Below are 25478 nucleotides of genomic sequence, written 5' to 3' on the forward strand. Positions count from 1 at the left end.
AAAAAGACTGTATCTCTCAAGTAACCCAGGCTGGCCTCAAATTCATCCGTGGCAAAGGATGACCTTGAATTCTGACTCTCCTTTGAACTGGGATTGTAGGCAGGCAACAGGTATAGGCGGTGCTGGGGATGAAACCCCTTGCTTTGTGCAGCCTGGGCAAGCCTTCTACCAACTGAACTACATTCCATTCCCCAACTCAATTTTCAGAAAATAATTTACTTAGAGTCGGGGTGTTATTCTGTAGTCCAGGTTGACCTAGTTAGCATTCCCCACGAAGCCCGACCAATTCTCCTGACTCTTATCTAGTCTGGGGTTACAGGTATGCATCACCACTACCAGCCAGGAAAACATTAAGGGAAGAGACAGAGGCATTTCCTCCCGGTGCTTTCTTTCTCCAGAACATATTCTCACCAATGAGGACAAAAATCCCGTGCGGAAGTGACCCACTGGAGGCCCAGTCCTTGAATTCAGGATGGAGGAAGTGACTGTCCACCGGCCCAAAGCCAGGAAATGGAGGCACATATTCAGTCCCTCCCCCAACTCACCCCTAAAATTCTCCCTTAGCCTCTAGAAAGCTTTTGGAAGTCGACCCTGGTAGACCCAGAAACTGAACCACTCACACAGGTGGCTGGGCATCAGGCGGCAGAAGGTTCGTGGTGCCGCGGGGCAGGAAGCTGCAAGATGATACGTGAAGGAGGAGCTTACAGGCCCAGCTAAGCCAATTCTGAAATTCAACTTCATTCAACTTTTCTCCTCAAGGGGCCGAATTATTATCCCGCTGGTATCAGAGACCAAGCGAGGACTCAACCAGTCTCTAGGGAGACTCGAAACTGTTCTCCACACGAGGCAGAGGTCTTTCATCCTCAGGAAGAACGATCGGACCTCTCTTTATCCACATCATAAAATCCACACTCATATTCTATTTTCTAGGAACCACTTCCCCAAATCCCAGGGTCTAAAGACACCTTCGGAAACTTTGAATCTATAGAAAACCCAGAACCTAGGATAACTCGGAATCTCAAGTCCTAAACTCTGGGAGAAGACTCCGTACTTCCCATATTCCAGAATCTCCGACCACAGAGAATCTCAGGTGCCTTGGCTTCCTTAACCAGGAGACCGTCTACAGACCCGGGGACCCACCTCGCGGGAAGTCGCCACACGCGCCAGCCGCTACCCGTTCCTACTTCTAGAGTTCCAAGACCTCCAAGTTCCCGGGGACCACAATGTTCGATCATCCCCACCCTGCCAGGCCCTCCCTGAGGATCCCCGACCCAAGAGAAACCAAGACAGCCAGAAACCCGCGAGCTGCGGGTAGGACGGAGTGGCCCCTTCTTACCCGCCAGCGCCGCCATGGTCCAGGGCGCGGACAACACAGGAAGGACCACCCGGCAGCAGCACCTCAAGTCCGCGCCCGCTTGCGGTCTAGAGAGGAGATCGTCTCTACCTCTGCAGCGGGAAGGATGCACCGCCTACGGCGCCCGTGGAGGACCAAACCGCACCTGGCACCGGTACCCGCCCCGAAGCACCGCCCATTTAGGGTTCCGCCCGGACGCCCCGCCCCACGAACTCCGCCCAGTCCCTGGCGCCCCCTAGCGAGTGGCGACCTCTAGAGGCCTTCGGATTGACCAGGGTGTTTGAGTATAGGCGGAGGTCGCAACACAGGAGCGCTTAGGATAGCCCAGTTTCCCTTCTACACTACTTGAAAATGGCTCTGCTCTTCAGGTGCAGAGCATGGGTTGGTATCCCAGGTCTTCTGACTCCCAGTTTGTAGTCGGTAAAGTGAAAACGAAGAAGCTCCCAGCTAAGAGAAGCCACTTTTGTGTGTCAAAGGTAATATGGAAATGAGGCTTCCTGGGGCAGATTTTGGAGGCTAGATAAATACAGTCTACTTTGGGTATCTGGAATATTGAGTCCAGGACTCCCACTCCCCATATAAAATACCTGATTGTTCAAGTCTCATAGAAAATGGCATAAACTTTGTCTATAATTCATGCATAATCCTCATATTCTTTTTCTTTTGCTTTGCCACGGGGTCTTGATATGAAGCCAGACTGATACTGAACTTACCAGCCTCTTGCCTCAGCTTCTTGAGTGCTGAGATATTCTTGCTTTAAATCATCTTTAGGTTGCTTATAAAGCCCAAGACAATCTAGATGTTCTAACAGTTACCTTCTTCTGTGACTAACACCAAGGAAGAAAGGTTTGGGCACTCGGTCTACCGCTCAGTTGGTAGACTGTCCTAGAAAACGCCTGGGTTTGATTCTGAGCACCATAAGGGATTCAGCTTGGGATGCCAGTATGAGGTGGGAAGACCAGAGTTCACAGGAAACAAAAGACCTTATGGGAAGGGGGGGGGGAGGATAGATAGCTTAGTGGTTAAGAGCATGGGTTGCTCTCAAAAGAGGATCTGGACTCAGTTCTCAGTACCCACAGGGCAGCTCAAGTTCCAGGGAATCCAATACCTCCATAGGTACCAGGCTCACATGTGGTTCACATATGTACATGCAAGCAAAACACTCATACACATAAAACAAAAATATTAGCTGGGAGTGGTTCTTTGTCCCACATAGCTCCAGCTGGCCTCAAACTTGTGTCGTCAGAGATGGCTCTGAATTCTTGGTGCTCCTGCCTCTGTTTTGAAAGTGCTAGAGTTACAGGCATGTGTCACATTTCTCTAATAGTTCTGGACCCACTGAATCCATCAATAGAGTTATGGTACAACACACTGCAGAGTTCAGATGCCCCATTGGAAGTACTGGGGCAGCCTACTGCTGAAGTGCAGGCCTGCATCCCCCAGCCTCCAAATTCAAAACGAGCACAAGATCTAGCCATTTTATTAAACTGCTTTGAATATTGATAAGGAGCAGGAAGGGTGACCCGCTGGTTACTCTTTCAGACAACCCAGGTTTGACTCCCAGAATCTACATGGTAGCTCATAACCATCATAACTCCAGTTCCAGAGGATCTGACCGACTCTTCTGGCTGCCTTTAGATTAGGATGTAGAATTCGAAGCTCCTTCTCCAGTTCTACATCTGCCTGCACGCTGCCATGCTTCTGGTCATGACAATAACTGGACTAAACTTCTGAAACTGTAAGCCAGCTCGTACTAAGCGTTGTCCTTTATAAGAGTTGCTGTGGTCGTGATGTCTCTTCCTAGCAATAGAACCTTAACTATGACACTAGTTTTAGACAATTGCTACTTCCTTCAATCAGATTTATGTACATGTGGCCAGAGGATCAGGAAATGTGTAGGAATGGAGCCCAAGGAAGCCAATCCTGCCTCCAACTCTCCCACCAGCTGCCTCTGGCTCCACCACTTAGGTAAACAAAACAACACAATTCTGTCTTCCTGCTGTGGCCTTTTAACAAAAGTGGCTGCTAGTTAAATGTTTCTTCTGTGGCGCCTCCGTATGACTTAGGGTGCACAAAGTGCTAGGGAGGAGGGTCTGTGTCTGACTTCCATCCTGGGAACCCACTTGAGCTGCTGGTTTCCCTGAGGAAATATGTGATGTATAGGGAACACTAGAGTGAATACTGAATTAAAATGAAAGAATTCCTGGGGCTCTTCCAACAAGCTACTTCGTGATTAGCAGAGTGAGGCCCTGCTGTATTTTCCCAGGCACAGAGGAATGGGAACATCTTGCTTCTTTGTCCCTCCCCTCCACAACTGAGCACACACATCTCCCACTTTTTGCTGATTGCCCTTTCTTTCTACCTTCTCTCTCTCTCTCTCTCTCTCTCTCTCTCTCTCTCTCTCTCTCTCTCTCTCTCTCTCTCTCTCTCTCTCAGTCCAGTTTCTGTAAAGAGGAAAAAAATGAAAAAAAAAAAAAAAAGGAAGGAAACAGCTCTCTGAGGAATGACAAAACTCAAAGCAGCATTCCAAAGTGCATCCAGAACCTCCCCCACACTGGAAGAGTAACGAGGAACGATTAGAGAGAAGGAAGGGGCTGGGCAAGGGCACATCTGCTAGGTTTCTAGAAAGTACCCACCTCGCCAGTTTACTTAGCTATCAGACTTAGTACCCAAGACTGGCTGAATCACAATCTAGTCTTAGGCTCTTGAAGACTTGAACCTTACAACTAACTCAAATTGGTCTTAGCAGCTCAAATCTGTATACCCAGACACTTGGGAAGCTGAGGCAGGAAGACATTGAGCCTAATAGTAGTTCAGGGCTAGGCTGAGGAATAAGGAGGAAATACAAAGGGGGTGACAGTGGCTGTACATGGGACTGCTTGGTTTTCTCCCTGTCAAAAACAAAGAACTCAGTGACTGAGGAAGACAGAACACTCGGCTGCAGAGTGAAGCTGATATGCTTGCGTGGGTATTTCACAGACACTCTCGGTCCTTCCCTTTCCCTACTGGTCCTGCCCAGATACCGAGCCAGCCCAGTGCCTTCCCACAGTTTCTCCCTGAAGAGTCTTCTGGGAAGCAGCAGCAGCTACCATTTTAGGGAGCCTGCCTTAGATTTCCCTACCTATCTGTGTCCCTCTAACTCTGCCTCGGGCCATGTCCCAAAACCAATAAACAAAGTAGCACTCGCTCTGCCATCTGATGACACTTGTTTGTGCCCACCTGGATTTTGTTATTGTCACTTGTGCTGGCTTCAAGTTGAGCCAGTCTTTGGCTTCCAGACTCTTTCCTTCCCTGCTAAAAAGCTTGACCAGCTCCCCATTGCCAAAATAAAACCCAACCCTCACACAGTTCACTCTGGAGTTGTCTCCTGCTCCCCTCAACCTGGGACTCTCTCATAGATTGTCCTTGTAGACCACGTTAGTCCTAAAATCAGCATCTTTCCATAGTCTGTAATTTTATGCCCGAGTCTTCTCAGTCCTAAAAACATTACATCATATCGTTTTACAACCCTTATGTGTTCATCTAAATCTGTACTGGGATATATGATAGCCAGATGTGTCTGTTTAAACTAAGATTGGGAGGTGTGGCTGGAGAAATGGCTCACGGGTTAGAAGACGATACCGTTTTTCCAGAAGCCCAGAGTTCGGTTACCAGCACTCATGTCAGGTGGCTCACAACTACCTTGTACGTCCAGTTCCAGAGAATCTGATGCCTCTTCTGGCCTCCTTAGGCATCAGTACACACACATACACACATATAAAAAAATAAAAAATAAAGATGGAAAAATGTGAAAATAAAATGGAATTATGGACTAGGACTGGAAAAATTCAGTTGCTCTGTCCACTGGTGACATTACCTGTGTTTTATAGCCACATATGGCTAGTGGCTCCTGTGTTGCACACTGTCAATATGCAGCATTTCTGGCACTGTAGAAAGTTTTATTTCTATACATGCTTTCCCACATGTGTGTGTCTCAAGATTGAATCTGGTAAAAAACTTAACAATTGCTGCACTTATGAAACTTAACCTCAACAGGAGTGATTCAGTTCCTTTCCTAGACATGGGACCAGCATGATAGGGTTTCTTTAAAGGACAGATGTAGTATAGTACAAGACCAGCAGGGGTCTCAACCCTGTGTCCTGTGCCCCAGCAACTTAAACTGATTTGGACCACTATGCACACACACACACACACACACACACACTTTGGTTTTTAGAATAGGATCTATCTTATATATTCCTGACTAACCTGGAAATCACTATATATATATATATATATATATATATATATATATATATATATATATATATATATATATATATATACACCTGACTGCCTCAAAGAGAAATTCTTCTGCCTCTTCCTCCAGAGGCCTGGGGTTAAGGTTTGTGCCACCACACTCGGCCTACATATATGTTTTTTTTTTTTATTTTTAATAACACCTCTTTGCTGTCTATGTTAGCCTCAAACTTGATCCTCATTTCTTAGTGTGAGAGTATAGGCATATACCATAGTGCCGCTCCCGCCCCCCAAAATACATAAAGGTGTTAAAAAAATTAAGAAAATGGCATTTGCTAACTTCAGTTCCAGGGGTATCTAACATTCTCTTTGAACCTTTGTGGGTACCAGGCATGCATGTGGTACATAGACATGCACGTAGACAAAATACCCATACACACTGTGTTGGTATGAATGAGAATGGTCCCCTATAGGCTCATAAATTAGAATGCTTGGTTTCCAGTTGGTGGAACTGTTTGGGAAGGATTAGAAGGTGTGCCCTTGTTGAAAGAGGTGTGTCATGGGGGCTGGCTCTGAGGCATCAAAAGCCCATTGGGATTCCCAGTTGTCTCTTTTCCTGCCTCATGCTTGTAGATTAGATGTAAGCAAGCTCACAGCTACTGCTCCAGTGCCATGCCTGCCTGATGCAATGATGGTCATGGACTCTAATCCTCTGGAATCATGAAAACTCAAGCTAAATGCTTTCTTTTATAAACTACCTTATTTATGGTGTCTCTTTATAGCAGTAAGAAAGTAACTTAAGGCACATAAAATAAAAAATAATTCTTAAAAATTTAGCCTGAGCTAAATGATACCCTGCTTCACAAAAATAATTTAAATGTGGGGCTGGAGAGATGGCTAAATAGTTAAGAGTTCTGGCTGCTCTTCCAGAGAACCCATGTTTGATTCCCAGAACCCACAGAGTGACTCACAACCACCTGGACCTCCAGTTTCAGGTCCAGAGCCTCCTGGCCTCTGTAGGCACCAGGCACATTCACAGTACTCTTATATACATGCAGGCAGAGCACTCACACATATAAAGTAAAAACTAAAGCCCACAGTTTGGGATGCATATTGAGATAATAGGTGACCTGACTGGGGTTTGGCTCAGGTAGTCTGAGTAGGAGAGAAAGGAGCATATTAAGGTGAGGTGGAGCCAACAGGGCTGGACCCGAGTTGAAGGTTGCTGGGGTTGGCTGGTTGGGATAATACACGATGAAGGGCTTTCTTGTCCTATTCTGCTCTGTATGGGTTTGTGTGTCGTACATGCACATGTATGTCTGCATTTGTAGACATGTGCATGTGTATACTACAGGTCTATGTAAGAGGAGGAGATCTTTTATTATTGTACTAACCTTTGGTGAGCTTCAAGAATCCTCCTGTCCCTGCTTCCCTGGCAGTAGGATTACAGACCTGCACATCAAGTTTTATGTGGGTGCTGGGATCCAAACTCCCATGTTTGCTTCTCATACCTACTAATCATTTCTCTAGCTCCTGTTCTATACATTTTGTTCCTCATTAAAAAAAACAAAAATTCTGATATCATTGGCTTATGAGTTCCACAAGCTCCTTGATTTTTCTTTCGATATTTAGGACTGAACTAGTGTATCACTGATATAAAGTGCTCTATCACTAAATGATAGCTTCAGTCTTGTTTTTGCTTTAAAAAATTAAAGTTTAAGATTTTCACTTTATGTGTGTGAATATTTTGCTGGCATGTATCCATGTCAGAATGGTGTTGAATTCCCTGGAACCAGATAGTTGTGAGCCACTGTGCTGGTCACTGAAAACAGGTCCTCTGCACAAGCAGCCATCCCTTCTCTTAAGCACTGACCCCTCTCTCCAGTCCCTACATTTTAAATGTATTATTTTGTATGATGTGGCAGGGTAGTTGGGTAATGTGCATGCTCTGGTCCAAGAGTGGAGGTCAGAGCACAATTTCTAGGAAAAATTCTCTTTTCACCCACCCTGTAGGTCCTAGAGGTCAAGCTCAAGTTGTAAGGCTTGGTGGCATGTGCCTTTACTAGGCTAACACATTTCAGCAGCCCAAAGCCTCAGTGTGTGGGACTGAATGGCTAAAGTTGGAAATGTGAAAGGTCGAGTTCGGTTGAAGCCCCGAGGACAGGTGACTGTCAACCAGCAGGTGTTTCCTGAACTCCCAATTGCAAATCCACTTTGCCTGGATGCACCACAATGGGGTAGATATACAAGGCTCTAGCCCCAAACTCCACCTCCACAGGAGAGAGTGACATAGACTCTAGTCAAATCAGCCACTCCCTAAATCCCTCTCCGGCGCGTGCACACACACACACACACACACACGCGCACACACACACACACACACACACACACACACACACAAAACCACGATAGCCAATTTTAGAGGCAAACGTATGGGAATCTGGTGGTTGGATCCCGGGCTGTTTAAAAGAGAACAGAACAAAGGGAGAGAGGCTCTCGAAAATAAAGACACACGTTGAAACCTTCTCCTCGGCTCTGGCTCCTCTGTGGTCCTGACTCCTTCGTCTTCCATGAACGCTTTATCCCAGAGCCTTATCGCAGGCTCTGCACTTTTCTAACAGGCAGGCAGGGTTTATGGCCCTGGCCAGCAGGGCTGTAATCTGAACACTGGGTCTTGGCCCCGCCAGAGTTCACAGGCCTGGTGGCACTCCACTGAAATTTGTTCCCACGCCTTCCAGCCTGAACTCTTCTGGGCCAGGCAGAGGGCACCAGAAGCAGCCTTCCCTGGGACCTGCAGTGTGAGGAGCTACCTTCCCCCGGAGGAGCAGAGAGCGGGAACCTATCCTCCCAGACTGATTAAGTACAACATCATTGGACTTTTTATCCCCCTGCCTTAATCTCTTGAGTAGCTGAGATTATAGGCTTGTGCCAACAGACCTATTCTGAACCTCCCTTACCCCCCCCCCCCCCATTCACCTGCTGTATCCTGGCACTGTTCAACTTGACCCTTGTTAGGTCAAAACCTAAGAGGAAGAAATGCACTTCTTTCAGAGGGCTCAACCTATCTATAGCTTTGGTGTTTTGGAGCCTAAAGCTGGGACATATGCATAACCTCATCAACTTCCTTCATCCATGTCACATACTACCAAGAAACCTCAAGGAGGGCACTCTCTGTACCAGGAAGGATTGGCCTGTGGGCCCTCCTGCTCTATACCTGAACACAGGAAGAAGACATTTTAACACTGAGTAATCTGTGACTTCTCTCACGGCATAGTCAAGGCAAGACAAGCTAAGCTTCATCATGGCAGTTTGGTGCTCGATGAAGTAGAAATTCCAGGCAAATGCCAGAGCTGCCTGTCACAGGCAGCTAGACCTCTCAATGGGTGTTTAAAGAAATAAACATTACTAGACAGGTACTTTTCAGGGGCCAAGCCAGTGTGCCCACTCCCCAGCCAACTAATATCCCATGACACAAGCTCCATACTCACAGCAATGTAAAACCATTTAATTCTAAATCAAATCACTTTCACAACAGTGAAAATCAGTGGCTGGTCAAGGTATGCTGCCTTACATGTTCCCATTTTCTGAATGTCCTTGTCCTTAGGGGTGGCAGAATGGTGGAGGCTGAGGACAGAAAACACAGAAGGGAAAGCTGCCTTGGCCATGAGATGAGTGGTGAGCCTGTAAAGGAATAGCCCATAACGCCCAAGTTGGCTCTCTTGTCTCAGCTACTGGCATATGTATAGCCCTGAATTGGTCACATGGGCACATGAACCGAGCTGTGCTACTGCATTCCCTTGGATGACTGTGGGGGCACATCTGGGTCATCCATTTCACCAGACTGCAAATGGTTTACTCACTACTACAACTCATCTCTCATCCCTCTGTGTATGTTGGCTTAAGTTTCCCTCTATAACTTAGGGCCGTACCACATTGAGGGATCCCACCAACTCTCTCTAGAACAGAACTCCAGGGGCCCCTGTGACTAGGGATTTCCAAGTGACAAGGAATATTTAAACTCTGTCAGGCACACCATGAAGTTGGTAGCTTATTCTTACCAGCTAGAGTTGCCAAACCACCCTCCTACACAATACTTCATACTGTATTCCTTTCAACACTAACACTGGCATTGGCAGGTGAGGATTGTGCAGTGAGGAGGAAGGCTTTCACCACCCTCAAGGTCTAGGGTTCCATAGATTATACAGTTACATCTAGAAAAATCACCAGGCAAGGCTTTATCCCAGTTTCTGTTATTGCTGGGGCAGAGGGTGCAGGAGAAGTGAACAAAAGGGTTCAGTAGAAGCTCATCTTGCTGTCCTGCTGAGGTCTCTAGGAAGAGGTGACATTTCTAAGATGAGGCCTGACAGGCAGAACAAGAACCGTCTCAATCCCATAATCAGACTCAGAGGAAACAGCTTGTAAGTTCAAGAACAAATCAATGTGAGGAAGAATAAGGAATGATGACCACACCGTATCTCTGCAGTCCGTGCGTTACATGTCACCAGGGGCTGCTTGCTCAGGAGCCTCATATGTCCCTGGGTTGGGCACATATTCAAGGAGTTTTCAGGTAAATCCATGAAGTCAAACTAACATTAGATGGAATCAGGGTCCCAGCCTCTTTAAAAAAAGGACAATGACTTCTGAGTGTGGTAGTGTCTACATGCAGCTGAGCTGACCTGAAAAAAAGCCTCCAGTTTCTCTGGGCAAGTTCTGGGGGAAGGTGACTCAGGCTTCTATAGCCTAGAGGCAGGGGCTACCAGTCCTGCTGTTCCTACATCAGCCCTGAAGCAGAATAGTCGGTCTCAATTCAGCAGCAGTCTAGAGAAGGCTGATGGGAAATCTGAGCCAAGTGACATCAGGGATAATCTATACCAGGAAGCCAGCAGGTCATTCAAGCTATTTTCTAGGGCCAAGACACTGAAGAAGGCCCAGAGCCAATCAAAGACCAGAGTCTCTGGGAAGGTCATGTGCATCTTCTGCTGCTACAATCATGACCTTCTTGGGCAGTAATTCTTTGTCTTTGCTGAGGAAGGGGAAGGCTGGAAGAGCAGTACTGGGATGTGGAAGGGAGTCTCTCAGGATAGGGAGTGGAGGCCACTTACCCAGGAGTATGTAAAAAGATGAAAGTAAGTTTCTGTAAATACCATCTGGTTCATCCCTTCACTTTTGTAATGTAAAGTTCTGGAGAAAGAAACTGTTTCTTTCTTCCCATCTTTTCCCTGTGTAGAGCTGTGACCTGCTGAGAAGGCTGGAACAGGACTTCACATCACCACCCATGAGAGGTGATTCAACACAAGACCTGAGGTTATAGAAGAGTGTTTACAGCGGTGGTGAAAGTAGGGCTCCTTGCCAACTGGTTTTGAGTTCCAAAGCTCTAATGGAGAAGCAAGACTCCTTAATGTGTTTCTGACCCTTGATTCCAGGGATCAGGATTAAACAAATCAAACACAGGAGTGGGTGCGGTATATAACCAGTTCAGAGGTGTTGCTGTAGATGTAAACAGGGTCCTGTATTAGGCGATCAGGAGCCAGAACATGATCACCAGGGCTACAAACAGGAAGAGGCGTGACAGGAACTGCTCATCCACATACTGGGGTGTCCCAGGGACAGCTAGAGAAACAGGAGGAAGAGACTTTGTCAGAAGGCTGTATCTGTGCACACTGCCACTGGGGCCAGAACTGGAGAGGATGAATATTCATTTCTTTATACAAACAGAATTCTGCCCAATAAAAAGATCCCCAAACTTCAAATAAAAGGAACGAAATATAAGCAAAATACTACAATGAGGCTTTTATCTCCAAAAGATCTGTCCTACATATGCAAATGAGCCAGTGGACTATTAGGAAACACCCACAGGGAACAGAGCCCTTCTCACCTGTTTTCCCTATGCTGTGCCTTGTGCATGGTACTCCTTGGTGAGTCTCATTTTTAAAAGGCAGCATCAGAAGCAGAGTATGGGTCCTCTGAGACCATAAGGGCTTTTACATAAGTACTGGCACTCTCCTGCCTCTGTGCACACTGCTCTGAATGTATCTACATCTATCTTGTATGCCTGCTCTTCCTAGAACCAGGGCCTAGAAATCACATCGCAAGTTAGAGGGAGAACTGAGTGACTGAGAACCTCTACTTTTAGAAGAGCTGCTAGTTAGAGTGTTGTAGAGTCAGGAAGGGGATTGAATCCACTTCTAGGCTGTACAAATTGTACCAAACATGACAAAGGAGAACTGATCAAGAGTCCAGCCTGGCTGCAGAATGAGCTGGAGGAGACCCAGTCTGAAATCTGGACCAGGGCAGAAAGCTAGTTAAAGGTTCCTGCTGCTTCCACAGGAATCTGTCTTTTCTTTAAGGCAAATCACATACTGGCCTCTGGGATCCCCTTCCTCAGAGAAAACAATGTGCGAACTGCAGATGAAGATATGGAGTAGTGCCTGCATACATTGTGGGGTAGGTAGCATGTTATTCCATTACAGCTGGTTGCTCTGATAAACCCATGCAGGCAGGCATATAAGAAGTTTATTGCCTACTGTTTCCAAGGAAATCTTGGATGAAGCAGAGAGAAGCTCTGATGACTTCTGAATGGGTTACCATATTCAGATCACTAAGCTCCTGACCAGACCTATTTCTGTTCCTCATACCCAGGGCCCAGAACTATAAGCAGGGCTCAAGAGATTTTGCTGTTTTTTATAGGCTCCATAATATGAGTGGGGGCTTAGGTGTCAGAGTGTAGTGGAGTTCAAGCACACACCTTGCTGCCTCACTGTACCCTGAATACAGCTGTTACAGAGATACAAACACAGTTCCAGAAGGTCTGAAATTTGACATTTTGTGTTCTGAGAGATGTCAGGGAACAGGAGGTCCTAACATTTCACTCCTTCCTGATCCAAAATGGTCAATGTGTGTGTGTGGTGGTGGCGGTGGTGGTGGGGTGTGCACGTGTAGGATTAAGCTTTTCTTTTCTTTTTTCAAGATTTATTTATTTATTTTATGTGCATACACTGTCGCTGTCTTCAGAAACCAGAAGAGGGCACTCGATCCCATTATAGATGGTTGTGATCCACCATGTGGTTGCTGGGAATTGAACTCAGGACCTCTGCAAGAGCAGTCAGTGCTCTTAACCACTGAGCCATCTCTCCAGCCCAGATTAAGCTTTTCATTAGCTAAGTATTGTTTATAATTTTTAATTTAATGATCATAGGCTATGTCTTAGAATCACTACCTACAGTGCAGGTGATGAGCCCCTGTTTGTAATAGAACGTAACACATCTCTCACGTACCTACTGCATGTAAGTGCTCAAATCATTGGATGAGTGTGGCAATCTGCAAAGAACTTAAGGGATTTTAGAAAGTCTGATATGCATGTGGTGATAATGATCTACAGCTTCTATACTGCTGAATTTCAAGCAGTTTTCCAGCAGGACATGTTCCTGATTTAAGAAAATTGGGCTTACCTGGAGGAGGCCGTCCATCATTTATGTTAAATGCTGTGGCAAATATCCCAAATGGAAATGCTCCAATTCCAAAAGACATCTGAAAGCCACCATCTCCAAATCCAAATCCTTGAAATCCCTGTGAGAAGAAAAGCAATTAAAAATAATAAGCAGATTCAATCCACATCTCTCAGTGTCTTACATCACAGCACAAAGACGGTACCCATGTTTCTTCTTGTCCCTCTGACATAAACTAAGGCCTCAGCTCTTCTTCCCAGCCATGCCACAAAGCAAAGAAACTCTGGAAGCATCTCTGATCTTCTACCCTTAGCTTACAGCTTAGGAGTGAGCTATGAATGGTCCAAAAGATACGGCTCTGACTAAAAGTGAAAAGCATTGCTCTGAGGGTTTATACAATGTTTGATCATTCCCGGTTCCATGTTAGACAGTTACATTTCATACAGGGTATGTATTATACACAGCTGGCAGTCAGTCCTATGGACAAATGCAAAAGAGCTTCACAATAGGATACATATTATCTGCAATAACACTAGAATACATACTGTCTGTGATAACACTAGGATACACACTGTCTGTGATAACACTAGGATATATATTGTCTGTGATAACACTAGGATATATACTGTCTGTGATAACACTAGGATACACACTGTCTGTGATAACACTAGGATACATACTGTCTGTGATAACACTAGGATACATACTGTCTGTGATAACACTAGGATACACACTATCTGTGATAACAAAAAAGCTGGGATTCTGAATCAAACAAAATCTTATACCATGTTCTTTAAGGAACCTAGTGCTCATTTATACAAGACAGAAAACGTGTTTTGACTTAGATTGCCAAACTGTTTAAACTCCTGTACAATGACAATATATAAATATGTTATCAAGATATGAGTGTTTTTCCTAAAGACTTCAGGAGCTATAGATGTAGCTGAGCTGGTTGTGCACTTGCCTAGCATTAATGAAGCTCTGAGTTTGGTCCAAGGCACTGTATAGCCCAGGCATGGTGGCACACACCTATAATCACAGCACCACAAAAGTAGACATAAGAGGATCAGAAGCTCCAGGCCATCCTCAGCTACATGATGAGTTGAAGGCCAGCCTGGGATACATGACAGGATCTTGTCTTGAAAAACTATTTTTAACTAAGTGGTGGTAGTTGGATAATTAGTTCCCTACTAAACTGTTCTATATAACAAGACTTCCAACAAGACTTTTAAAACAAACAAAACACAAACCCAAATAAAAACAGAAACAAAACACAAAATAAACTAAAACATACATAAGTTTTTCATGTCACATAAAATTCTGAATATTTGAAACAATTTAACTTATTCAAATTACTGTAAAACCTGGGTATGGTACTGTGGTCCCAGCTCTTGGGAGATGAAGATAGGAGGAGGAAAAGGAGGAGGAGGAAGGAAGAGCTTGTCTTCAGAAAGGAAGTCAGAAAGCTTTCCAAATAGCTGCTGTCAGAAGTTTGCATACCAGCCTTGGTTTCTCCCCCAAATAAATATATTCCCACCCATTGTCTTTCCCAACAGTAACTGTTAGTAAACAGCTCTTCTGAGTGCAAGGACTGCACACAAGACATAAATCCAGCCTTTCCTTTCCCTCTCCCCACTGATAGGATCTCACTATGTAAGTTTAGGCTGGCCTCAAATTTGCAATGCTCCTGCCTCTATCTCCTGACTGCTGGAATTACAGATAATTCTCAGCCTTCAATATTTCAGTTAGAAATTGCTATTTGAAAAAGGCTAGTATTTTATTTGAATATGTATATATTTTGAGCCAGTAATTCTAAGAAGTTATCATAATAAAATAATTGTGCTTCTGCACAAAACTGTAAGTTCATCTGAGTGTTTCAGACAGCAAAGGTAGTAGGTAAGTGCCCTATAATGCAGTGGATGCTATTATATTAGGTCTGTACAACTGAACAGCCACTGTTAAATGTCATCACTATGGGCCTCAGCAACATCTTAAACTGCACTGCTGAAATTCTCCAATTCTCATAGGTGCATTCCATGAAGCAGAGACCGTTTGCTAGGTTGGTTGTAAATTACCACTGCTACAGTAATTACCAGAGCAAATTAAGGCACTTAGTATCTGTAGAAGAGATGAAAATTTAAGAATTACAAAACAAGGATCACATATTGTAAAAAAAGTAAAAATCTGAAGTAAGCCAGGCATGGTGGCCTATGTCTTCCTAATGCCAGCATTAGGAAGTCTGAGGCAGGAGGATTGTCTAGGCATGGTAGCCTGTGTCTATAATACCAGCAGTAGGAGACTGAGGCAGGGAGATCATAAGTTCCAGATTAGCTTGGGATACACAGTGAGTCCCTATCTCAAAAATCCAAGAAATAAGGCTAGTAAGACAATCTGGCATTAAAGGGGCTTGACATGAAGCCTAACATAAGTTCCATCTCAAGGGTCTATGTTGGAAGAGAAACTGACTCCCCAAAGTGTCCTCTCACCTCTACACATATGCACACAATAATAATAAAGATTAAAATTAAAAATCTATAAAATAAATATGTAATGAAGATGAGAAGATAGGCCCAAATGTTCCTAATGGTTATCTCTGGATGAGTGAGTGGTCCTAGGATTTTTCCCTGCTTGTCTCCTTTCTGAACTTTATAAAATTTCCTTTACTTTTAGGATGAAGGGGAAAAGCTGCAAGGTCAAGAGGAAAATTTCAAAGCCACAGGCACACTTCTAGAAGCTCTTCCTAAGAATGTTCCTTACCCCTCTATTTTCTGGCTCTGGCCTCTGGCCCTGAGGACGAGGAGGAGTTTTCTCTCTGAAAAGAAACAAAGTAAGGCCATCACTAAATGTTGTTAGGTGTTCCCCTTGAGGACTAACCAACAGTATCTAGGTCACTCTCAGGTTCAACACTCAAAACTGTGCTGACTTAACAAAATTTTAACCCCAGTCTACCTCTAATCAGGAAAACCACCTTGTTCTGAGAAAGCCATCAGATTGCACAGCCTGGCAATAGAGTGTTTGGTCTGTGGTTATGAAAAATGATCAGTTTTGCCTTCCCTAGGCCTGCATGATGAGCTCATGTGTTCCAGAAATCCTAAGCCAGACTAAAACCAAGGCCAATTTGTTTGATAGGGTTAAGGTTCAAGGTCCCGCTAATCTCTATTCATTTCAGTTTGGCCTCCATTACTCTTAGGCTAGCACCACATGCTATCTTTTACTTTTGCCACCAGGTCTCAGACCCTCCTAACAGTTTGACTGGGAGTTTATTTCACATTAGGCACAAGGCAAGATGCAATCAATATGGGTACTGGCGAAAGAGCCCACTCTTTTTTTTTTTTTATAGCCACTTTATTTTAAAAAACAAAGATAAATGTACAGAAACATCCCACTCTTGAGATGATGATTTTAAGAGAGATATAAGCAGTCACAATATATGGTGAGAGGATTAGTGTGTGTGATAGAATAAGCAATTCACATGGAGAAGAAAGATCACCTCAGGGAGGGAACTTTAAGGCTTTCATAAAATAAGGGCAGGAATCAAGAAAAGGCTGCAGGAAGCAGGGTGTCGTCTGAGTGGGAACAGGGAGAGAACTTCTGCTCTCAGGGCAGACAAGTGAGGTAGAACAAAAAAAACCCTCCAAAACAAGTTCTGTATGCCTGGTAGACAGGAGATGTGGAGTCAGGTGAGGGCTAGACAGACATTTTTTTATTTTTCAGGAAAGCTCCAGGTGTCAGGTCTAAAGGGCCACCTATACCTCCATTTCTGAAATCTCAGGCCCCACAAAGCCATCCAGATTTCCTATTCCCTCTCTCCCAGACTGGTGCAGCAAACCCAGTCCTTCGGGTACTACTTCCCAGGCTGCAAGAAGTACTTTCACAACACTGCCAACTGTTTGCTTGCTGGCAGATGACACTGAGCACCTACCAAACATAGGCAGCAGCAAGTGGTAGCCTGGCTCCTCGACTCTCAGGCCCCACCCTTTCCAGGTGCCTCTCATCTCCATCAAAATGGCTCAAAATCAAGCAGCCATCAACAAACACCAAGCTACAGGTAGGGTTGGAGTGCTAAGTAGATGTGAATCACATCCCATCCAATTGGGAACATGGGTATCACATGAAGCAAGGCTTTACCTGGGATCCTGCTGTCCAGTGCTGCCTCTGCCATAGAGTGGGATGACCTTGTCCCGACTGATTCCAGCTTTGCACACTGGACATACTTGTCTGTTAGGTCTAGTCTCCAACCACTACAAGTGAGAGAAAAACACAAAAATGAACCAAAGCTGCCTGTCTTTAGTCCAGTGCAGCATCTGATTGTGAAGCCAGAGTCCTTAATGTGGGAAAAACCAGCTGGAGTAGCCTGAGTTGGGAACATTTAGGAACAATAATCTAATTTCTGTTTCTAGGATTGAAAAATATTTACTGGGGATAAAATCAAAATTGCCTTTAAATACCAGTAATTAAACAGGCTTCTTTCTCAGTTATTCTCCAGGGACCGTACAGAAGGAGCTGCAAGCCCGAGGCCTCTTGGCAGGCTCCTGATATGAACAGAACCTTACCTTCAGGATCAAATTACCCATTATCTCATTTTTCTTTCTGTGATTTCCCAGTTTTCTTAAAAAACACATCTTATTTTGAATTATGTATATGTCAGTAGAGGGTGAGAGCATATGCAAACAAACAAATCTATGTGCCCTTGGAGGCATGAAGAGGAAGCTAGAGCTGGAGTTATAGGTAGCTGTGAATATAGGTCCTGGGAACTAAACTTGGGCATCTTTGGAAGAGCAGTATGTGCTCTTAACTGCTGAGCTGTTCCTCCATTCCCAATTTCTCATTTTTACAGCATCTTCCCCCAAAATGGTATAATCTGACATCAGCACCTGGATGTGTACATTATTTTTGGGTCACTTAATATTGTGTTAAGAAATAGAGTTTGCTCATTCATTATCTAAACTTTATTTTTTTTTTGCTCCCCCTCCCCTAAACTTTATTTTTGAAGTGTTATACTTGTATTTTTTTTTCTTTTCTTTTTGAAGCAGAAACTCATGTATCTGAAGATGATGCTGAACTCTTAACCCTCACATCCTTTGCTTCCTAAGTACAAGGATTACAGAAGGATGCCACCACACCTAATTTGTGACCTCTTTCTGGGTACTGGAGGGTTTCTTATATATATCTTCTCAACCTTTATTTACTTTTCAGTACTAGGGATTAATTATGTCCAGCCCCTCAAAATTATTTTTGGATGTAAACTGCATCTCCAGATATAAAGATAAAAAGTTTATTAAATAAACAGATTCATAAGTAGCAGCATTTCATGACTTTATATCCTACATTCCCTACCTGCCGATAGGTCCAAAACCTAAGTCACATGATCTCCTGAAGCTCACACTTTTATGTTCTGCCAAATCTATCCTTTCAAGTTCATGTGAGTCAGACTGCTCATTCTTAGTTCCCTCTTCTTTTGCTATGAGGAAACAGAGCAATCTAGTCCCTGCCCTCCCCCAACACTCTCTAAGCCACTCAGGAGTGTGATGTTGTACTCCTGATACCCATGGAAATGGCTACCTGGCTGTGACTGTTCACATCCAGTTGCCAATGCCAGACTCAGTGCTTAGTTAGTGAACACTAACACTAAGGTTTTCATAATAAACTAAAACAAGGCTTTCCTCCTCTGCAAAAGCTATCTATTCACACCAAAAAAAAAAAAAAAAAAAAAAAAAAAAAAGCTGACCATCTTCTGAACAATCTACAAACTTTTAGGAAAGAGGTGTACCGATATGAAAGGAACCCCCTTTTTATTTCTTCAATATTTATTTTTATCTTGATGTGTGTGTGTGTGTGTGTGTGTGTGTGTGTGTGTGTGTGTGTACATGCACACTCACAAGTGTTGGAGCCCCTGGAGCTAGAGTTACAGGTGCTAAGAACTGAAACGGACACTTTGCAAGAGCAGCAAGCATTCCTAACCACTGAGCTGTCTCTCCAGCCCAGAAGTTATCATTTATAAATATAAGAGCTCAGAAGCACAAAAAGATCTAATAGCTAAGGATGTGACTTAGCAGATCAACTGCTTAGCAAGCAGGACATTCTGAGTTTCCAGCATTGCATGAAATAGGCATTGTGCTGCACACCTATATAACCCCAGCACTTTGAGGCAGGAGGATTTCAAGGTCATCCTCAACTACACAGTGAGTTTGAGGATATAGCTTGGGATACATTCAGATCTTGTCTTAAAACAAACAAAAAACACAAAAAGGGAGCCAACATTATCAAGTCCAGTCCATCTGCAAATGAGTCACTGAGACAGAAAAGTGGTGGCCATCCAAGCCCATATGGCTATATTGGAAGAATCAGGACTAATTCAGATATGAAAAGGCCTTTTTATTACATCAAATACTAGTCATCGGGCAGGTGTATAAAAAGGGCAACTGAGCCCAGAAGCAAGGGAGATTGCAGTTTCTGACAGTAGTCCCCTGAGATGAAGGCTGTCTTGTGCAACTCTAGCTGATGAAAGACAAAGTAAAATGAAGTACATCTTACCTGATGTAAACACGGCCAACTACAGAGTCCCCAGGGCGGCCAATCATCAGGATGAAAAGCGGGAAGAAGGAGAAAAATGCTTTCGTTAGCAGAAACTCCATGAGCAGGGAAGGGACATCAGAAGGGGGTGACTGGAGTACAGTAACCCAGTGAGGCATCACTTGAACTACTGGCATCACATATAGGGAAAGCTATGAAGGCATACATCTGTAATCCAGCACTTGGGAGGCAGGGTCAGGAGAGAATCAGGAGTTCAAGGTCATCCTCAACTATACAGTGAAAATGAGTTTACAGTCTAGGCTATAGAAGACGCTGTCTTAAAACAACAACAAAATGAAAGAACAACAAAACAGACAAGAAAAAGCTAAACCCGCAGGAAAAAATAAGAGAGTAGAGAGACATGACTCCAGTCTCCAGCTTGAACCCCACTTACAAAAACAGACCAACCAAGCACAATTTATCCGTAGTTAGTTTTTCAGATGTTATAGGCTCTGAAGGAATCTGATACAAGTCAAGTATTCTCTGCAAGAAAAGTCAGCACTGTCCTGCAACACACTTCTGTTCTAGTCTATTAATTCATCAATAACTTTACCTTTTATATTGCTGAGAACTTAAACTCTCTCAAATATTGCTTTCTTTACCATATTCCTGCACAAAAATAATAATCGGGTCTATGTTCCCTGGGTTTGATAATCTGGCCCACCCCTCCATAACGATTCTGTTTCCTAATATCCCATCCAGGGTTTTGTTGAGAGGGGACAATAGCCTCAGGGACTCAGATGAACTGACAGCATATATTACCTGCTATGGGGTGGCATAGGCCCCTAATTTTATTTGCCGTTGTTTCCCCTCTCCATTCGAGGTTTGAATTGAAGGGTTCCTCTCTACACCACTGATCAACATCCACCTAAGTTCTCAGTAACAGCATAGGTTTCTGGAAGCACTGAGACTAGGACACTGACCTTGCTGCTTCATGTCACAACATACACATAAAATATAGAACAGTTACAATTATAGCTAACACATGTGCTGTGTGTTCTTTCAATATACTCACTATTTGGGGTCATTTAACAGAAATAAGCCTGTAAAATGAGGCAGAGTGCATGTACATACACACCCTGTCGAAGGTCATCCACTAGGGCAGTGGCAGAATCAAGATCTGGGAGGAGGAAGTCTTGCTCCACAGTCCTTGGTCAAAACCACTATGCAATACTGTCCGTAGGCTCAGCACAGCATGCAAACCTTGCTCAAGTGGCAGTACATGCTCACTAAATGCCCTTACACCTGGAGAGATGGGAAGATGTGAAAACAGGATTTGCCTAAGGTTACTAAGACCTCCCTTCAGCAGTAGAGCTGGGATGGAAACTGAGGCTTCTTGTCCCTTGGATCTGAGTGTGTGAGGAGTTAAAATGAGTGAGACATCTATACTAAATATCTTCTGTCCAAACTGAAACATCTGCCCAGGGCCATGAGCTTTCAAACTTGGGAGGGGGTCCATGGAGATAGCAGAAAGAGAACTCACCAGAAGAGGTGGCCACACAGGCTGATGACAGCGTCCTTGGCTGTGTCCAGGCATATGTTGCATTCGAAGGTGCTGTCCTGCCCTCCACTCTCACCAGTGCCATTGCTGCTGCCACTGGGCCCCCCTGCACTGGAATTCTCAGTGGATGCAGAGGCCGAGGGCCCTTTACTTGCCATGGCTGCTTGCCAGAAAAGCTTTCAGCGAAGATTTTCAACAATCCTGGAAGGCAGAAAGCACTTGATTGTCCATTGCTACAGCCTACTTCCCTCAACTTCCAAGCCAATCCCTCCATCTTCTCTCAGCTATAAACTCTAACTATGATTGAGCTGGGAACAGAGTTCCCAGAAGGCTACAGGGACAGAAGCTGTGGGGCTATATACTTCTCCTGAGTTGATCATGGACATGGCCCAAACATATTTCATAAACACATCTCATAAACAAACTCCAAAAGCACAGAGCAACCTCTAGAAGGTTGCTCTCCCATATATATTTATATTCCTGTATTGATTGACCACACCAGATAATAAATATATGTTCTATTAAATATTAAATTGAACCGCCAAGCTTTCTTTTAATTTTGGACAATTTGTTGATTAGGAAACAGAACCTACTTAAGACTATGACTGGTATATGGTAGAATATAAAGACATTTCTGTGACTGGGAAAGATTAGGAAGCTTGAAGTGGCCCGATGATGGTCTTTGGTACTTTCTGCCAGATGGATATCACTTACCTTATTTTGTCTAAATTTATCAACACACTTAAAAAGAAATTTTGCCAGTGAAGGAAAAGTTGTCCATCCCATACATCCCAAAGTCGTCTGGCATGCCCATGCTCTGGGCAGCAATGAGTTAGCTGGCTAAGTGATTAGTGTGGGTTTGAGACCAGGACTCAAGGTATACTATTTATATTCAAATCACCACATCATTATAGATAAGGCTGGTCAGCAACTGCCAGTGAAAACTGGCAAGTTATTGTTGGCCACCACTACCAAATCAAAGAAACCAAGCAAAGACATGAGACCCATACAAGGCACACCCAAGGAATTCTGAGTGTGAATTAAGAACCTGTCAGGAGCCTCATTCTGACATCACCCTCATTCGCTCAGGAATTAGAAGCAGAAATACCGGGTGGCTACCATAGAGAACAGAAGGCTTCAACTCTGCCCAGCCTCCAGCCTGCTAGGAACCACACTGTTCCTGACCATTCTTTTCTCATGTATAAAATGAGCACTCACCACTGCGGTACAGATCAACTTGATTTCACCTTCCAAGTTAAAAAAGATCAAATCCCCAAAGCTGGTTTTCTCAGACCAAGAAGCCTTCCTCTGTGTCTTCACAGGACAGACTTAGAGCTTGGGGCTCATGAGCATCTCTCACTACAACTGCAGCTTAGCGACTTGAGCAGGGAGAGAGGCCAGCTCTCCGCCACTTTTTCATTCAGTTACATCATTTTACATGAAATCCCAGAAGGGCAGCTGGTTGCTGACAGTAGCAGTGTCTTGCTAGCCTCAGATTCAAGACATTCTTCATGGTGGAGAAGTGGAGAGCTTCCTCCTTTTCCTCTTCTCTCCCTCCCCCTGCCCCTCTGTGGGTGTGTGTGGTGCAAGGGAGTAAATGTAGGTAAATGTAGGTAAATGTGGGTAAATGTGGCCCTCACAATGCTAGTTCAGCACTAAGCTCTCATCACTGAGCTATGCACATCCCCAAGCCCCAGTATTTCCTTGTTGAAAAAAAAAATTCTCTCTGAGATTTACTTCATTTTATGTGTACTACTAATGCTCATCTATTTTGTTTAACATTGGCAGATTTACTGTTAATTTTGTTGGGTATGAATTTATTATGTAACTTTTAAAAATTACCATCTGGGCTGGAGAAATGTCTTAGTGAGAAAAGTGCTGCTATGCAAGCATTAGCTTTGTTTGATATGTAGACCCCAAATAAAAAGGTCAGGCATAGTGGGATACATTTATAACCCCAATGCTGAGTGGGATCCCTGGGGATTGTTGGCCAATTTAGCCTAATCAGGCCAACTCTGGGCCAACCAATGAAGAGACTCTTAATCAAAAAGCAAGGTAGATAGTTCCAGAGGAAGGACACTCACACATACGTATACACGTATACACACAGAACTTGTTGTTAAAGAATAGGAAGTTTGGGATTTACTTTTAAATATTCCAGAATGGGTTCCTAGCACCCAAATAAAAAGCCAGGTATGGTGATGTGTCCCAGTGTGCCAGATTCCCAGAGCTCCCTGGCTAGACTAGTCTGGTTGAATTTGTGAGTTCTGGGTTCAGTAAGAGACCCTGTTTCAAAAAAATAAACTGGAGAGTGATTGTGGAAGACATTCAACTCTAGCCTCCACACACACGCAATATACACATAGGTGTACACACACACACACACAGTTGGTAGGAAACAGAGGAGTAAAAGATGAAACAAGAACAAACTGACCATTAGAAATAAATGATGTGTTAGGAGTATGTTATATTCTATTTTTATGTATATTTTGAAACTTTCTATAATGAAAGTAATTTTTAAAAGTTGCCAAAAATATATTTATAAACTTCTTTTTAAAATTTATACACACATAAAATGTCTAGAAGTCAACACTAATGTATCGAGTACTTCTGGTATTAAGGGACTAAAAACTTTGAACTTTTATTTTATTTTAATGTTGTATAACAAGCCTGTTATTACTTTTACAATAACTTTTTTAAAAGGAAGCTGTAAAATGTGTATATATTACATTCATTACAATCAAATTTTAGGAGGTATCTTCAAAAAATTTTAACCTTAATTTTTATTTATATGCATGAGTATTTTACGTGTGTGTGCGTGTGCGTGTGTGTGTGTACGTGTGCGTGTGTGCGTGTGCATGTGTGTCTCCCCACCTACATGCATACAATGCCTGCAGAGGCCATAAGAGGGTGATGGATTCCCCTGGGACATGAAAGACAATAGTGAGCTACATTCCAGCTACTGGGAATTGAACTAAAATCTTCTAAAAGAGCAGCAGGTGCTCTTAACCACCATGCTATTTCTCCAGCCCCTAGAAAATCTTTAGATATGAAAAAACATATGCATGCATATACCTGAGTTTCTACATATGGGCTTGGTAGGGATGACATATTTCCTAAATCCTTCAGGTTAAATAGTCAATTTATATAATTAATATAAAGTTTCTTTAAAAGGTTTAATTAATTTGTTTTAGACAGGGTCTCACTGTACATCCCTGGTTGTCCTGAAATTTATGATGTAGACCAGGCCAACTTTAAACTCACAGACCCACTTGCCCCTGTGTCCTCAGTTCTGAGATTCAAGTGTGTATCACCATGCCCAGATGTGTCACATTTTTAATATATTGCTTTTGAAATCACGCCAGTATAGCAGTACCTATAATGTCTACATTTTCCCCAATCCTGAAAAGCTCTAAATTCAAGTTCCAACTCTAATACTGATTGACCATGGTTTGAATTTACTTTCTCTGCAACTGGGAGGTAGTACAGTTTGCAGAGTGTCTGCCAAGCATACGTGAAATACCAGATTTCCAGCACCATTTAAAATCAGGCATATTGACATAACACATATAATCTCAAAACTTGGGAGGTAGAGTCACGAGGATCTGAAGTTCAAGGACATTCTTGGCTACAAATTAGTCTGAGGTCAACTCAGGTTATATAAACTAACTAATTAATTTCTTTTGTCCCCTGAAAATAAGCACAGGGCTATCCAGATCAGTGATCCAGTACAAACCAATGTTGGGAGGGACTATTGCCACATGTGCACCACTTATGATGAACCCATCCTGCCTGAATCCCCCAAGGCTTTGCATGGCTCATGCTACCACTACTCACAGGCATACTGGAAAAACTAGGGTAAAGATAGGTGTTAGGAATAGTCAGGAGACATAACAGACCAGCTGAAAGTCTGCAGGGTGTAGCAGCCATGCAGCAACCCAAATACTGAGACAGGCTTGTACATGGCAACTCTGAGCACACCACACCACACCACTTATTCTGACTCCCTTCTCTGGGCACTCAGATAACTTAGATAACTGCTGCTGAGTGAGTACATGCACACGTCACTGGTTATGGTCAACTGCCAGGCTGGCGGCTCACAAGCCCTTTGCAATCCTGGGTTCCAAAGCCACATACTCATCTATGAAGCCTCTCCTCTACCTCCTCCCTAACTTCATGTACAAAAAGAGATGAGTAGCATCCCTTTATAGATATCTGCTGAGTACTTACAGAACAAAAAATGTAGCCACAGCCTCGTGAAACTTGTAGGAATAGGACAGTGGCCAGATAATACAGGTTCTGGTTGGCTCGGACACTAGACTTCTATCCAGAATAAAGAGGAAATAAAAGGAAATAGGGCCTGAGC

The 25478-nt window shown here is 43.8% G+C and overlaps 2 protein-coding genes across 3 annotated transcripts in view; both read right to left on the bottom strand.

The window, feature by feature from the left end:
* The window catches only part of LIMK2 (LIM domain kinase 2), a 62080-nt gene extending 60649 nt beyond the window's left edge, over nt 1-1431 (bottom strand). Inside the window, exon 1 of the mRNA XM_080920793.1 lies at nt 1337-1431. Coding sequence (XP_080776919.1) covers nt 1337-1352 — 16 coding nt within the window. The 5' untranslated portion in view covers nt 1353-1431. The remainder of the gene's footprint in view (nt 1-1336) is intronic.
* Nucleotides 1432-9145: 7714 nt separating this feature from the next.
* The window catches only part of RNF185 (ring finger protein 185), a 30400-nt gene continuing 14067 nt past the window's right edge, over nt 9146-25478 (bottom strand). Inside the window, exons 2-7 of one of the 2 annotated variants that reach the window (XM_080918585.1) lie at nt 21095-21313; nt 19573-19591; nt 17167-17279; nt 15796-15850; nt 13042-13159; nt 9146-11203 (exon numbers count right to left, since the gene is read on the bottom strand). In XM_080918585.1, coding sequence (XP_080774711.1) covers nt 11106-11203; nt 13042-13159; nt 15796-15850; nt 17167-17279; nt 19573-19591; nt 21095-21270 — 579 coding nt within the window. In that variant the 5' untranslated portion in view covers nt 21271-21313 and the 3' untranslated portion in view covers nt 9146-11105. Of the gene's footprint in view, nt 11204-13041; nt 13160-15795; nt 15851-17166; nt 17280-19572; nt 19592-21094; nt 21314-25478 lie in introns of those variants that run through there. The other variant, XM_080918586.1, reaches the window with a different exon arrangement.

This window comes from Micromys minutus (genome assembly GCF_963924665.1).
Source record: "Micromys minutus genome assembly, chromosome: 1".
Classification (NCBI taxonomy): domain Eukaryota; kingdom Metazoa; phylum Chordata; class Mammalia; order Rodentia; family Muridae; genus Micromys; species Micromys minutus.